The sequence below is a fragment of the Ornithorhynchus anatinus genome, chromosome X1 (genome assembly GCF_004115215.2).
Source record: "Ornithorhynchus anatinus isolate Pmale09 chromosome X1, mOrnAna1.pri.v4, whole genome shotgun sequence".
Lineage (NCBI taxonomy): Eukaryota > Metazoa > Chordata > Mammalia > Monotremata > Ornithorhynchidae > Ornithorhynchus > Ornithorhynchus anatinus.
In genome coordinates, this window is record NC_041749.1 from 70,470,266 (window position 1) to 70,485,606 (window position 15,341).

A 15,341-nucleotide genomic window follows, 5' to 3' on the forward strand; every position below is an offset into this window, starting at 1 on the left:
CAGGACTGAGAGGTTTGTAACATTTTCAAGAGGTTGATTGATAACCACTTTGCTACTGGAAGAATACATTTGTGGCCTTTTTAAAAAATTAAAAAATAAATAAATAAAGATCATTTTATCACAGCCATTGCTTAATGGAAATGGGAGGTCCCAGGGTTATAAATTTCTAATTCTGTCATTTTCCACTATCTTAAATTACGATAGAAGTGTTAGTGATCACTCAGAGCTGCTTAATTCTCCATCAATTCCTCTTCTAACGTGTTGAAATTTTCAATTCATCCTCCATAGGATTTCACATTCTAAGTATTAAGTTAGAAGCCAAAAGTACTACACACACACACACACACTCCCTCCCCCCTCCCCCCCCACCACCACCCCCCACACACCATTGGCAGAGGAGGGATGAGAGAAAATGAGAAGGGAGATCAAGATGCCTGTCCTAGTTGTCGTCCGGGTTCCACTTTGGAATCTTTGAGGTTGAGAGGATTGTTCATCTTCTTGAGCCACCTCAGGGTCAGAAGTGAGAACCATGTAGGACTTTGCCCTAAAATTATCCCATCTCCCTAATACGGTCTGAAGTGAATCAGCCAATGGCACTGGGAATCTAATTAAGAGGGGAGAGTTTTCATTAAAACTAATACTCTGACCTCTTTGAATCCAAGGTATCTTTTCTCACAAAGGTAGATATAGGTATACAAAGTCGATCATAAGGAGTTACTACTTTACCTCCAAGGTCTAACCCAGAAGTCTCAAAAGTAAATCTTACCTGTAGATACTGCGAAAGCTGGAACAGTTCCTGAGAGTACATACTGGGAGTATTAGCAGCAACCTATGGTTGGGGGAGATCGGGAAGGAGGAAAAAAAAAAAGAGGTGATCAAAAACTATGCTGTGTTTTTTAGCACTAGAGAATTTAGTACATCAACTAAGTCACGGAAAAGTTTAATGATAGTACACATCTGCTCTAACTTTCGAGTCCAGGGAACACAGTCTTCCCACTCCCTCCACTGCTTGGGTACCACGCCTGACTCTAATGTACAATCCAGGAGTCAGCTCAAGCTCAGCCCAAAGTCAGAAATGGAAACCAGGCAGCCCCATCTGGGCTGTATTTTCCGTCCATATTATCGTGTTTCTTAAGCCCTTACTGTGTGTCAAGCTCCATTCGCCATGACAAGCAGCATGGTAGTGCATGGCAGTGCTGGACACGAGCTTGGGAGTCAGGAGGTCATAGGTTCTAATCCCAGCTCCACCACTTGTCTGCTGTGTGACCCTGGTTAAGTTGCTTCACTTTCTTGTTCCTCAGGACCCTCATCTGTAAAATAGGGATTGAGACTGAGACCCCCACATGGGATGGGAATTGTGTCCAACTCCATTTGCTTATATCCACCCCAGTGCTTAGTACAGTGACTGGCACATAGTAAGTGCTTAATATCATCATCATTATTATTATTTTCAGTTGTAGAATAGTTACAAGTTAATCAGATTGGACATAGTCTCTGACCCACATGGGGCTCACAATCTAAGTAGGATTTGCAATGGGAGACAGGCTATCTGGATCCTGGTCCCTGATTCTGGGGAGTTTTTTCCACTGTCCATCCTACCTACAGGGTCTACAAGGGAACCAAATGACCTCTCCACCTCCTTCTCAGAACTGGAAAAGATTTTCCAAAGTTCCAGCCTATTTTACCCTAGTTGTGACATATGGTTTTGTTCCATTGTGTGTGTGGATGGAGTTGCTGATATGAGCAAGAAATAAATAAAATTTTCTGAAAGCCTCCAAGACTGCTGCAATGGTTTACTTGATGATGCAGGAGAATGCATCTTGACAGGAGACATGTTTGACATCAGGGTAGATCCAAAATGATGGCACAACGAATGGTGTTGGATCGGAAGAAAACCGCACTTAAATATTTGACAGTAAGGAAAACTACTTAAATCTCTAGTTCTTATAAAACCTGACACAGTCTCAGTAGTGCTTAGAACAGTGCTTGGTACATAGTAAGTGCTTAAGAAATACCATTATTATTACTCAGCATATAAGAATACATAAATTGGTCTAGAGCACTTAGAGATATTAACAAATATAATCAATACTAGTTGAGCATTTCTAAGCACAGCAAAAAAACTTCTGATCACTGGCTTTAGGGCACTCAATCAGCTCTCTATTCCACCTTTACTTGGCCTCAGTCCTCTCCTACTACACACTGGCTCGCATGCTTCATTCCTCTCAACCTACTTCCTGAGCCTCAGTCTCATCTCTCTCTTCACTACCAACCCCTTGCTCACACCTTCCCTTCTGCCTGGAACTTCCTCTCACTTCACATCTGGCAGAACCCTGCTCTCCCCATCTTCAAATCCCTTCTGAAATCACACCTCCTCCAGGAGGCCTTCCGATTAAATCAATTGTATTTACTGAGCACTTACTGTGTGCAGAGCACTGTACTAAGCACTTGGGAGAGTACAATAGTGTTGGCAGACATGTTACCTGCCCACAAGCAGCTTACTTTCCTGATTAATCTCTCATTTCCCCATCCTAGTCCCCACAGCTCAATTGCCACTTCGGTACTTCTGCATCACTTAGGCACCTGTGTACGTACTTATCATCTTCCCTGTTGCACTTCTCTACATGTCTCTATACTCTATTGCTCCTCCTACCCCTAATACATTTTAGTGTCCATCTTCCTACAAGAGGACCAGTGTAGCCTAGTGGAAAGAGCACGGGCCTGGGAGTCCAAAGACCTGGGTTCTAATCCTGGCTCCAACACATGCCTGCTGGGTAACCTTGGGCAAGTCACCTCACTTCTCTGTGCCTCAGTTACCTCATTTGTAAAATGAGGATTCAATACCTGTTCTCCTTCTTACTTAGATTAGGCACCCCATGTGGGACAAGGACTGTGTCGGACCTGATTATCCTATATCCTCCACAGCGCTTAGAACAGGGGCCTACACATAGTAACACACAGTAAGCACCCAACCAACACCAAAGTTATTATTATTATTATTACTGAGTGCAAGTTCCTGGAGGGAAGGGCTCAAGCTTATTAATACTATTGTACTCTCAAGTGCTTAGTACAGTGCTCTGTCCAGAGTAGGCATTCAATAAATAGGAGTCATTGAGAAGAGACTAGGTCTGGCATTTTAATAATAATAATAATAATGGTGGTATTTGTTAAACGCTTACTATGTGCAAAGCACTGTTCTAAGAGCTGGGTGGATACAAGGTGATCAGGTTGTCCCATGTGGGGCTCACAGTTTTAATCCCCATTTTCCAGATGAGGGAACTGAGGCCCAGAGAAGTGAAGTGACGTGCCCAAAGTCACACAGCTGGCAAGCGGCGGAGCCGGGATTAGAACCCATGACCTCTGACTCCCAAGCCCAGGCTCTTTCCACTGAGCAGCACTGCTTCCCCAATTTAGAAATGAAATACAGAGTTACAGCGTTTTATCCAGCAAGCTGTAGGAATGGAAGACACCAGTGTGTCCGAAATTGTGGTTATGAGGGCTGAAGGGTCAGAATTGTGATGGGATCAACCCTCAGGACAAGGGGGTTACATAAGTCCTAAACAAGGCTGGTGCGAGCCACATAGTTAAGAATGAAGTCCTTAGAGAAGCTTGTGGCTGAATTCTGGTTGAGCTTAAGCTAGGTATTTGGTAGGGATGCAGCACCTGGAAATCCCTCAGCACTGCTGTTAGACGGGAGACCTACTTGCTAGTCTGCTGCTGCCCAAAAGAGCCCTACAGGACACTCACGGGAAATAACATCCAGCTTGACTCTAACTAGCCCCCAATCCCTACTGCCAGAGGCCTCAAATATATTATGATCACTGTAAAGTCTTCTGAGGTGGAGGCTTTCCCACAAGGGATCAGATGGCCATGGCTGCAGTGCAGAAAAACACTGCAGCTTTGAATGGAGGACTTTCTGAACCTATATGATTGGAAAAGGCATGTCCTTAAATGCCCTGGATATACAATTGCATGGCTCATACAACTTTATTTTATCAGTAGTAGTAATAATAACAATAATAATAATATTTGTTAAGTGCTTACTATGTGCCCAGCACTATTCTAAGGGCTGGGGCAGATACAGGTAATCAGGTTGTCCCACATGGGGCTCACAGTCTTAATCCCCATTGTACATATGAGGTAATTGAGACACAGAGAAGTTAAGTGGCCTGCCCAAGGTCACAAAGCAGACAAGTGGAGGAGCTGGGATTAGAACCCACATCTTCTGATTCCCAAGCCCATGCTCCTTCCACTAAGCCACGCTGCTTCTCTTTTACAGAATGATAGGTGGAGAGAATACTGGTTTGTGCCTGAAGGAGGAGGAAAAATGAGAAACACGGAAGACTCAGCATTACCAATTATAGCCAGGCCTTCTAGAACACCCAAGTTGAGGGATCACCCCAAAAGGGATCTTTCAGGGCAGCTCCAACTAACATTATGGAGTTGTGTTGCCAAAAGCACAAAAAACCAGTAATTACAAGCACTGATGTGCTATCTTCTGAAAGATGAAATGTTTCCTCCATCTTGGACATTACCAAAGCAAACTATTTTCAGAATTATCACTTCTTTTCCCCCCAGTAGGTAGAATGGCATGGCTAACTGCTATAACTGGGATGCAGCACATTTTTAATTCAAAAACCCAGCACCTCAAATGTCTGTCCTAATGAGCAATTCCATTATTAAAACTGAATAATGCTTCATTCTGCTGAAAAGGAAAGTGGTAAAGACGAGGTTTCCAAAGTATTGAATTCAAAGTCTCTAACAATGAGCTTCGGTTTTAGGCATGATTTCATTTCTTATATGAAAGGCAAAGCAGAGCCTAATTACCTTTCCCGAAACTATTATGTACAAAAAGGAAACGGCCACTCAATTTTATCCCCCATATAGCAGTATATATCAAAAGTGTTTTCTCTCTCTGGACAAGATACATATTCACTGCCAAAATTAGATTCTCCTCAGCAATGAAGTTCAGATTAAGGCACTAAAGATTCTGAACAATAATAAATACAAGAAATTTTGAATTAAGGATGAATTTTGAATTAAGCTTCCTATATCAAGTAACAACACAAAGTATCATCAAACTGGCCATGCCCAGAGACAGGAAGCAAGGACTGTTACAGCACAAAACTTTGTCCCCAGCAATCTTTGAGGCCTTGTAAAGATAAAAGACTTCCATGGGCCGTTTTGAAAATTGTGTCCTAAAGCAGCAGAGTGACTTGCCAGGCAGTGGACACCTACTTTAATCTCAAAACTCCCTGCCTAGTCAGCAGGAGGTTAAATTAAAACAGCAATGTTTTTGCAGCAGCCCTGTTTTCTCTTTAAGGTCCACAATATTATAAGTGTTCCAGCAACCAGGAGCAGGAGAAATGGAGCTACTTTTCAGGCAGCGTAATCCTTTATTTAACCCCTTGGTAGTCCAGGGGAGAGTGTCTCCAACCAGCCACAAGATCCTGGGGTTCAGGAAAGGTCAGGCTACGGCTCCTGTTATTTATATTCCCCATTAACAGAACTATAGCATTGACGTCTATAGCAGTGTGCCCCTGCAGGAACCCTAGGATCCCCCGATTTGTCAAAGCCTTGTCCCCACTGGACACCAAGGCAATACAGGAGTTCAGGCAGGGATCCACTGATTAACCTAGAGTTGATTTTCTCTCTCCCAGTATTAATAGTGAATTGTTGGCTCAATGACTACCATGAAGCACTTGTGGTATAGCAATGAGAGTCGTGAGGCAATGGAACAGTTGAGTCACACTTTTAGGCTTAGGTTAGCCCTGGGGCCCAGAGACCATGGGCTGGGTCAAAAGAAACTCATTTCATCTTGAGGAAGTGTTTAGATCCCATTCCCCTCTTCCTGATTCCCCTCATAAAGACGACCATGCTCCTCACATTTAGGGCACCTGAAATCCTGGAGACCCACAACAGAGTGGCTGAAATACCATCACACACGTGTGAATAAAATCTCCAGAAATGAGTCCCGGGACCCCCTTCTATTCCTGACAGAACTAACCACCACAATCTCAGCACACTTCTGGGGTGAGGCCAGAGATCTGTAGCCTGAATATGTGTCTTAGTTTCTATGAATGCCTGTATGTATGTTCTTTCTCGACCGATCTTTGGGACGCGATGGGAACTGGATCTAACAAGCCCTTTACAGACTGTGGTGAGCACTCATACTGAGGTTTCACCTGTAGCACTTAACTTTAAAAATAGCACTTTCCAGATGAAATAGCTCTTTAGGGAAAATCGGGGTGGGGGGGAGGTAAAAGCAAAAAAACACCTCAATAATGACCTCAGCATTAATAACCTTACTGCGCATTTCTGCACTAACTCCCATATCCTTCCTTATGTGGAAACACAACCGAGAAAGAAGAGTATTTTGCTTAAGTACTTTAACAATTCAAGACAAGAATGAGTAATAGTGCACAAGAATGAAGATTAATACACATCCTACTTTTAAATTAAGCACAAAATAGATGCTCCAGTTTTATATATACAGAATCACCTATAATAGAAAAAAATTAACCAACTTACTCTTCCTAAATTTTCTTAACTTTAGAGTGGATAGTTCTTAGGTTAAATCATTCAAAGTGATTTCTGCAGCCATCTTTTTTTTTTTTAACAATAGGTAACTCATATTAAGTCCCTAGGTTCAACAATGGAATGCAATTATTTAATAACATTACCAAGGGCAAGGCAGTTTATCGGAATATTTTTAAACGGGGACAGGGAAGAGGAACTGCAAGTAGCTCACCTTGTCAACAGGAATTGGTAATGGAGCATGGATGACACTGGAAAAAAAAATATATTTATTTTACACTAGTTTTTTTTTCATTATTACAGGAAGATGTAACCAAAAAAAACCCCATCCTGAAAACCCATTGTGACTGTAAATATTTAACCCAAATGTTTTTTTACAACTTTTCCCCTGAAGCAGACAATTAGGTAACAGGCTAAGTACTTCAAAAATAGATTTTCACTTAAGTTAAAAAGCACACACTGAAATAATTTAAGACACTTTGCAAATGGCTAGAATTATACTCAAATCTCAGAGTACAAAAACCCTTAAAATTCTAACTATTGTAAAGTTAGGTTATCATTTGGAGGGCTGATGGGTCATTTAAGTTTTAGTGAGCTGTTGAGGGTGGCATCAATAAAAGAACTGGTGTTCACAAAACATATCAATAAAATTGTCGTGGTATCTACAGTATAAGGCATTCATGTCATTTCCACACTTATAACAGATTTAGCATTAACTTGATGGGGGTATCTTCAAGTGCCATAATTTCATTATTATACATAAAAAATTACTTTTACTTGACATGGTAGATTAGATAAAAGTCACCTGACAGATGGCCTGTGGCCCCTGGGCCTGGTTTTGTCCAGACCTGACATAACGGAACTGCAACACTACACTTCTGTATACTCACACAAAAGATGGTTATGTTGTCATTTGATAAAATTGTATTTCCCTAAGAAAGCAGTAGGAAATGAAAGAACACCAGCTGACTGGTCACTAAATATACGCAAAAAAAATAAATCGCCAACGTAATAAAATGAACCTATATTGATTTAATAAATTTTCCACAATATTTTAGTAAATATCTAAAATGATCCCAAATTGAAAAAAATTACTTTTAAAAACATATGTTAAAGATACTACAAATGGCTGCATCCCCTTGTAAGCAAATGGTGATTTTGATCAAGTCAGCAACTACAAAGGAAGCTACCTGCTATGATGTGAAAGTCTAAAGCTTAAACAAAGAGCACATTTTCAGTAACAAGTCACCCTTTGCATTTCAACCAAATTATGCTATTTAGAATGTGATGTTCAGGAAAACACATTTACATATAAACTGGCCCACAGTTACAAATGTCTTTTTCTAAATTAGAAGCTGTGTTAATACTTTACAAAGGATGTGTTTCAAAATTGACCAGTTCAAAGGTTTGCCTATCCCTTCAAGTTACTACTACAAGTAATTCTACAAGTCAGCCCTTTTGTTTCATCCCTCTATATTCAATACATTCAAATTCATCTGATGCTTCACAGAGCTTCCATGTAACTGATGTTGATCTGTGCGTTTTACTCATTTTCTACAAAATCAGTATCAGTGGTCGAGAAAATAATAGGCATTCAGTTAGTCCTCTGGTGATAGGTGCAGTTGGGAAATCTTATAGGTAAAAGCTATGAGGTTTGGTAACACTCTCACCACGCAGCCGTAGGTCGGGTGGGAAGGGGAGGTAAAGAGTGACCATTACTGCTCCTACCATCCCTGGTCCCTGAACCATCAAGGCAGTCACCAGAGAGCTAATAGCAACAGTATGCTAGGATAGAATGGGGCCCAGACAGGAGGTGGGGAGAGAACCCAAACCGTAGCAGTAGGTGTTGAGTTGGAAGTGAGTACCTTCAAAGATCCCAGCTAAGGTTGCAAATGTAGTCGGACATGGTCCCTATCCCACATGGGGTTCAGTCTAAGTAGGAGGTTGTAACATTTCATCCCCATTTCACCATTGAGGAAAGTGAGGCACAAAAGTTACATGACTTGCCCAAGGTCACACAATAGACAAGTGGTAGAACTGGGAATTAGAACCCAGGGCTTCTGACTCCTGGCCCTGTGCTCTTTTCACTAGGCCACCCTGCTTCCCATATTGCTGGTAAACAGGCACCAGTGGACTGCTGAAGCATGGAGCCCTTCCAACTGCTGCCATGAATCACCTCTGCCCTAAGCTGCCGTAGCCTCTCATTCATTCAATAGTATTTATTGAGCGCTTACTGTGTGCAGAGCACTGTACTAAGCGCTTGGAATGAACAAGTCAGCAACAGATAGAGACAGTCCCTGCCGTTTGACGGGCTTACAGTCTAATCGGGGGAGACGGACAGACAAGAACAATGGCAATAAATAGAGTCAAGAGGAAGAACATCATGTAAAAACAATGGCAACTAAATAGAATCAAGGCAATGTACAATTCATTAACAAAATAAATAGGGTAATGGAAATATATACAGTTGAGCGGACGAGTACAGTGCTGTGGGGATGGGAAGGGAGAGGTGGAGGAGCAGAGGGAAAGGGGGATAAGAGGGTTTAGCTGCGGAGAGGTAAAGGGGGGGTGGCAGAGGGAGTAGAGGGAGAAGAGGAGCTCAGTCTGGGAAGGCCTCTTGGAGGAGGTGAGTTTTAAGTAGGGTTTTGAAGAGGGGAAGAGAATCAGTTTGGCGGAGGTGAGGAGGGAGGGCGTTCCAGGACCGCGGGAGGACGTGGCCCGGGGGTCAACGGCGGGATAGGCGAGACCGAGGGATGGTGAGGAGGTGGGCGGTAGAGGAGCGGAGCGTGCGGGGTGGGTGGCAGAGAGAAGGGAGGAGAGGTAAGAAGGGGCAAGGTGATGTAGAGCCTTGAAGCCTAGAGTGAGGAGTTTTTGTTTGGAGCGGAGGTTGATAGGCAACCACTGGAGGTGTTTAAGAAGGGGAGTGACATGCCCAGATCGTTCCTGCAGGAAGGTGAGCCGGGCAGGGGAGTGAAGAATAGACTGGAGTGGGGCAAGAGAGGAGGAAGGGAGATCAGAGAGAAGGCTGACACAGTAGTCTAGCCGGGATATAACGAGAGCCCGTAGCAGTAAGGTAGCCGTCTGGGTGGAGAGGAAAGGGCGGATCTTGGCGATATTGTAAAGGTGAAACCAGCAGGTCTCGGTAACGGATAGGATGTGTGGGGTGAACGAGAGAGATGAGTCAAGGATGACACCGAGATTGCGGGCCTGAGAGACAGGAAGGACGGTCGTGCCATCCACGGTGATAGGGAAGTCTGGGAGAGGACCGGGTTTGGGAGGGAAGATGAGGAGCTCAGTCTTGCTCATGTTGAGTTTTAGGTGGTGGGCCGACATCCAGGTGGAGACATCCCGGAGGCAGGAGGAGATGCGAGCCTGAAGGGAGGGGGAGAGGACAGGGGCAGAGATGTAGATCTGTGTGTCATCTGCATAGAGATGGTAGTCAAAGCCGTGAAAGCGAATGAGTTCACCAAGGGAGTGAGTGTAAATGGAGAACAGAAGAGGGCCAAGAACTGACCCTTGAGGAACTCCAACAGTTAAAGGATGGGAGGGGGAGGAGGCGCCCGCGAAGGAGACCAAGAATGACCGGCCAGAGAGATAAGAGGAGAACCAGGAGAGGACGGAGTCCGTGAAGCCAAGGTGAGATAAGATGTAGAGGAGGAGGAGGAGGGGATGGTCGACAGTGTCAAAGGCAGCAGAGAGGTTGAGGAAGATTAGAATGGAGTAGGAGCCATTGGATTTGGCAAGAAGGAGGTCATGGGTGACCTTAGAGAGAGTAGTCTCGGTAGAGTGGAGGGGACAGAAGCCAGATTGGAGGGGGTCCAGGAGAGAATGGGAGTTAAGGAATTCTAAGCAGCGATTGAAGACGACTCGTTCTAGGATTTTGGAAAGGAAGGGTAGTAGGGAGATAGGGTGATAACTGGAAGGGGAAGTGGGGACGAGAAAGGGTTTTTTTAGGATGGGGGAGACGTGGGCATGTTTGAAGGCAGAGGGGAAGGAGCCATTGGAGATTGAGTAGTTAAAAATAGAAGTTAAGGAAGGGAGGAGGGCAGGGGCAATGTTTTTTAAAAGGTGAGCGGGAATGGGGTCCGAGGCGCAGGTGGAGGGGGTGGCACTTGCAAGGAGGGAGGAGATCTCCTCTGAGGATACTGCAGGGAAGGATGGAAAAGTAGGGGAGAGGGCTGGTGGGGAGGAGGGGAGGGGGGAGGGGTGACTTTGGGGAGCTCAGACCTGATTGTGCTGATTTTTGTGATGAAGTAGGTGGCCAGATCATTGGGGGTGAGAGATGGGGGAGGGGGAGGAACAGGGGGCCTAAGGAGAGAGTTAAAGGTCCGGAACAATCGGTGGGGGTGACGGGCATGGGTGTCGATGAGGGAGGAGAAGAAGTTTTGCCTGGCGGAGAAGAGGGCAGAGTTAAGGCATGAAAGGATAAATTTGAAGTGTGTGAGGTCAGCTTGGTGCTTGGACTTTCGCCAGCAGCGCTCCTCGAGCATAGGAGCGTAGGAGGCGGACAGAGGAGGTGATCCAGGGCTGTGGGTTAGTGGAGCGAGAGCGGTGGAGGGAAAGGGGGGCGAGAGAGTTGAGATGAGTAGAGAGGGTGGAGTTGAGAGCGGAGACCTGATCATCGAGAGTGGGAAGTGAGGACAGGGTGGCAAGGTGAGGAGAGATGCTTTTGGAAAGATGGATGGGATCAAGAGAGCGGAGGTCTCTGTGGGGCAGTAGCAAAGATTTGCAGGGGGAGGGAGTGTGAGAGATGAGGCAGGTGAGAAGGTTATGGTCAGAGAGAGGGATTTCAGAGTTGGTGAGGGAGGAGATAGTGCAGCGGTAGGAGATGATGAGATCGAGGGTGTGACCGAGTCGGTGAGTGGGCGCGGTATGACCGAGCAGGAGGTCGGCAGAGTCGAGGAGGGATAGCAGGCGGGCGGCAGAGGAGTCATCGGGTACATCCATATGGATGTTGAAGTCTCCGAGGATCAGAGTGGGCAGAGAAAAGGAGAGAAGGAAGGTGAGAAAGGGGTCAAGGTGGTTGAAGAAGTCGGAGGTGGGACCGGGAGGGCGGTAGATGACAGCGACAAGTATCTGGAGGGGGTGGTAGAGGCGAACTATATGGGCTTCGAAGGAGGGGAAGGAGAAGGGAGGGGGGAGGAGGGATAGTGCGGAAGCAGCAACGGAGTTAGAGGAGGAAGCCGACGCCTCCTCCCTTACCGGTGAGTCTGGGAGAGTGGGAGAAGGAGAGGCCTCCGCTGGAGAGAGCAGTGGTGGAGACCGTGTCTTCGGGAGTGAGCCACGTTTCTGAAAGGGCGAGGAGGAGGAGAGAGCGGGAGAGGAAAAGGTCATGGACGAAAGGTAGTTTACCTGTAATGGAGCAGGGGTTCCAGAGGCCACGCTTGAAAGTAGCTGTGGGTGCAAGGGGGGGAGGGGGGAGAGTGGGGGGAGGGGAGGGTTTGGATGGGAAGGAGGTGGCGGGGCCCTGGACGGGGAGAGGGGGAGGAGGGGTAGCGGTGGGACAGGAGGACTGGGATGGGGCGTGGGTGGGGAAGAAGGAAGGGGGGAGGGGGAAGAGGGGTAGCGCTGGTAAAGTGGGGTTCTAGGGCGGGGGAGGGGGGGGGAGGAGGCGGACCAGAGAGCGGGAAAGAGCTGAGCGAGAGAGGAGAAGGGGAAGGGGAGGATAGGAAGGGGCGGGAGGGAGGAGGGAGGGAGGAGGGACATGGTGAGGCCAGAGAGGTGGGTGGCAGCACTGACAACAATAAACAGTAACAAACCAAATCGGTAATATAGCAACATGATACAGTATGATACAATACAATAGTGTTAATAAGCAGGTGATGACCAGAGTCGGGGGTAGGCTTGATTAAGGGCTGACCTGATCCAATTCAAAGTCAAGCGGCTGGTGAGGCCAGAGTGGTGGGTGGCAGCACTGACGACAATAAACAATAACAAGCGAAATCGGTAATATAGCAACATGGTACAGTATGATACAATACAATAGTGTTAATAAGCAGGGGATGACCAGGGTCAGGGGTTGACCCGACCTGACCCAATCAAACTCAAAGTCAAGCGGCTAGCGGCCGAGAGAGTCACGGAGCTCATGACCAAATGTCTCAACCCTGCATGGACACATGAGGAATCACCCACATTGGCGGGACACATATTCAGATGTGCCTTCGCCAGAAAGACAACTTAATTATAGCTGATGCAGTTTCTTCTTAACATAGGAATGAGACTAAGGTTTCTGGATATCACCATGCAGAAAATAATGAAGAGGAAGGTGGTAAGAAGGGAGACATGGCTATAACATTTTAGAATACATTAAAACACAGGTCAGTTTTGCAAGATAGAAATTGCCAGGAAACAATTTACATATATCTCCTAAACCCTCAATAAACAGTCGTTGCCCCAGTAAGACAGTGACAGGTCAAATTTCAACTCAACTCGACCAATCAATGGTATTTCAGGAAAAGGCACAAAAGCAGGGACTACTTACCTGTTACCCTAGTTCTCTGACAGTATGTTGGCACATCAGCTCATCAGAGAAAAGTAGCCTTCTGTTGATGCCTGGAGGACTCAGAGCTACAAAAATCTTCAAAGGCTGCCTGCCAGTAAGACCTGATTGCTCAGATTGCTAGGTGGGTCAGGGCTTCTCCCCCTCCCTCCCCAGGGCTCTCTTGGTAGTAAGGAGTTAACAGAGAAAACAGAGCACAGGTTAGTGCAGACATGTATATATACCTCAAAACAGTTATATCCCCAACCACATGCATATCGTGGCTAGCCCATGCTTAAAGGTATGCCTAGCAAGAGGGGTGGGCGGGCACAACGTGATGAGCTCCACACCTTCAGAGAAGTAAGGTTACAGAGCTAAGTAACCCCCGTTTCTCTAACTGTGGATATAGGCCAAATCAGCTCATCATAGACAGGTAGATTCCATAGTTGTACACGTTTGAGGATCATGGGAGTGAGACTGTTGCTGGAATAGGTTCGGTTCAAGATGAAATCCAACTGTGCCTCGTATTTGGAGACGGGGCCCAGTGAATGTTAGAGCCCGAAGGAACACAACATGAACTGGATAGTTTTTCTGGTCATGTCTTTTACACTTGTGCTGGGATTTGAGTCAGGAGTATTGACGTCTCACCAAGCAAATGGAGGCCCATTTGACCATGATGGGGCTCGCTGCCAGAAGAGTTATTTGAAGGTGCTTGCCTGGATGATGTTGGCCCAAGTGGTTGCAATAAGAAAAGGGCAAAAACGATATGCTTAAAGATCCTTTCGGCACGCAGCAAGTAAAACACAATCTCTCCCCCACTCCTCTTGTCATTTGGGAAGGTGGAGAGAAGGACTGCATCCAGGTTCATGAGACAATCCGATGCCATTTGTCAGAATTTTCTGTTAGGTCCTTAGGGTGACTTGTGCTCTGGGATCCATGTGTAGGGAGGCCCTGAAGTTAGGTCTTAACACTTGGAGAGCATAGGGACACCTGGAAGCGATAGGATTTCTTGATCCATGGTTGGGTATCTTAGGCACAGAAGGGGGTGACGACAGAGATACCTTTTATAGATCCAGATAGTTGGCCAGCTCTACTGTCATGTGTAAAGTTCTCTTAACAACTGCCTATTTGTTAAGTGCTTACTATGTGCCAAGTACTGTACTGAGCTCTGGAATAGAATCAAGATTATCAGATCCCACATGGGATTCGCAGTCTAAGTAGAAGGGAGAACAGGTACTGAATCCCCATCTTGCGGATGAGGGAACTGAGGCCCAGAGAAATTAAGTGACTTACCGAAGGTCACACCTGACAAGTGAAAGTCAGGATTAGAATCCAGGTCCTCTGACTCCCAGGCCTGTTCTCTTTCCATTAAGCCACACTGTTTCTCTTGATTTGTGCTACTTCTAATTCCTAGCTTTATCAAGAGGTATGGATAATCAAGATCACAGCCTGGGTGGAAGAGATCACTAGATTTCGGAATATGATTGAGGAAGACATTTTTCAGTGTTTCCCGGTCTCCTGGTGGCTAATCATCTGAATACCAAAGGAAAGAGAATGCCTTAGAAATCACTTACCTGGATTACCACCATGTGTGTCAGCCACGTCAACCAGCCACGAGCCGGGGTTGGTGACTTTGAGCCAAAATCCAGATTATGGGCCCATGCATAGCTAAATATGCCATGTCTGATGGTGGGCCAACAGTTTCACTGTAGTTAGTGGTCCCTTCTATCCTGACCTAATAGGTCAGAATGGTCCTTTGGCCAAGGATTCTGGGCATGGTATTCCTTTCTCTCTCTAAGAACTACTCCTATCGAATGTTTTATGAGTAGGATTCTTATGTATAGCCTCTGTGTTGGTGGCGGGTGCCTTTCAGGTGAGTCTCCTTAGTTAGCTGCTGTTGAAGAAACGATGCTAAATTTCCCCACAGTCGGTGATATGAGGCATCTCTCAGTGTGAAAACTGGAGATGAAGGTCTCCATTAGTAGATCTTAAAAAGGAATGAGGGTTGGTTGCCCACAACTAGAAAATGAAGTGTATTGTTTTTTTTAAGGTGCTGACCTGTTGTCTCGATGGTTTCTGCCCCGTGAATTCTTCCGCCCTGTTGTTGCTCAAGTTACGGAGGGATTCATGACTGGTGCTTTTTGTTTAAGTCTGCGCAGAGACGCTGAGAGCCTCATGATTCCTGACCAGAACTTATTCAATTATAACTTGAGGATAAATCTGCATGGCGACTGAGGCTCTTTCTGGCTGTTAGACCTTTATGCCTAAAGAAAATGAACTCTGGTCCACACAGGACTTCTACTGGTTTGCAACTGCTGCCTCAAAG

At 45.8% G+C, this 15,341-nt stretch overlaps 1 protein-coding gene across 27 annotated transcripts in view; it reads right to left on the bottom strand.

The window, feature by feature from the left end:
- Positions 1-15,341, bottom strand: part of LOC100084433 (sarcolemma associated protein) — a 139,378-nt gene that overhangs the window by 61,092 nt on the left and 62,945 nt on the right. For all 27 annotated transcript variants that reach the window (XM_029050616.2, XM_029050631.2, XM_029050629.2 and 24 more), the window contains 2 exons: positions 6,752-6,788; positions 767-829 (listed from right to left, as the gene is read on the bottom strand). In XM_029050616.2, coding sequence (XP_028906449.1) covers positions 767-829; positions 6,752-6,788 — 100 coding nt within the window. The remainder of the gene's footprint in view (positions 1-766; positions 830-6,751; positions 6,789-15,341) is intronic.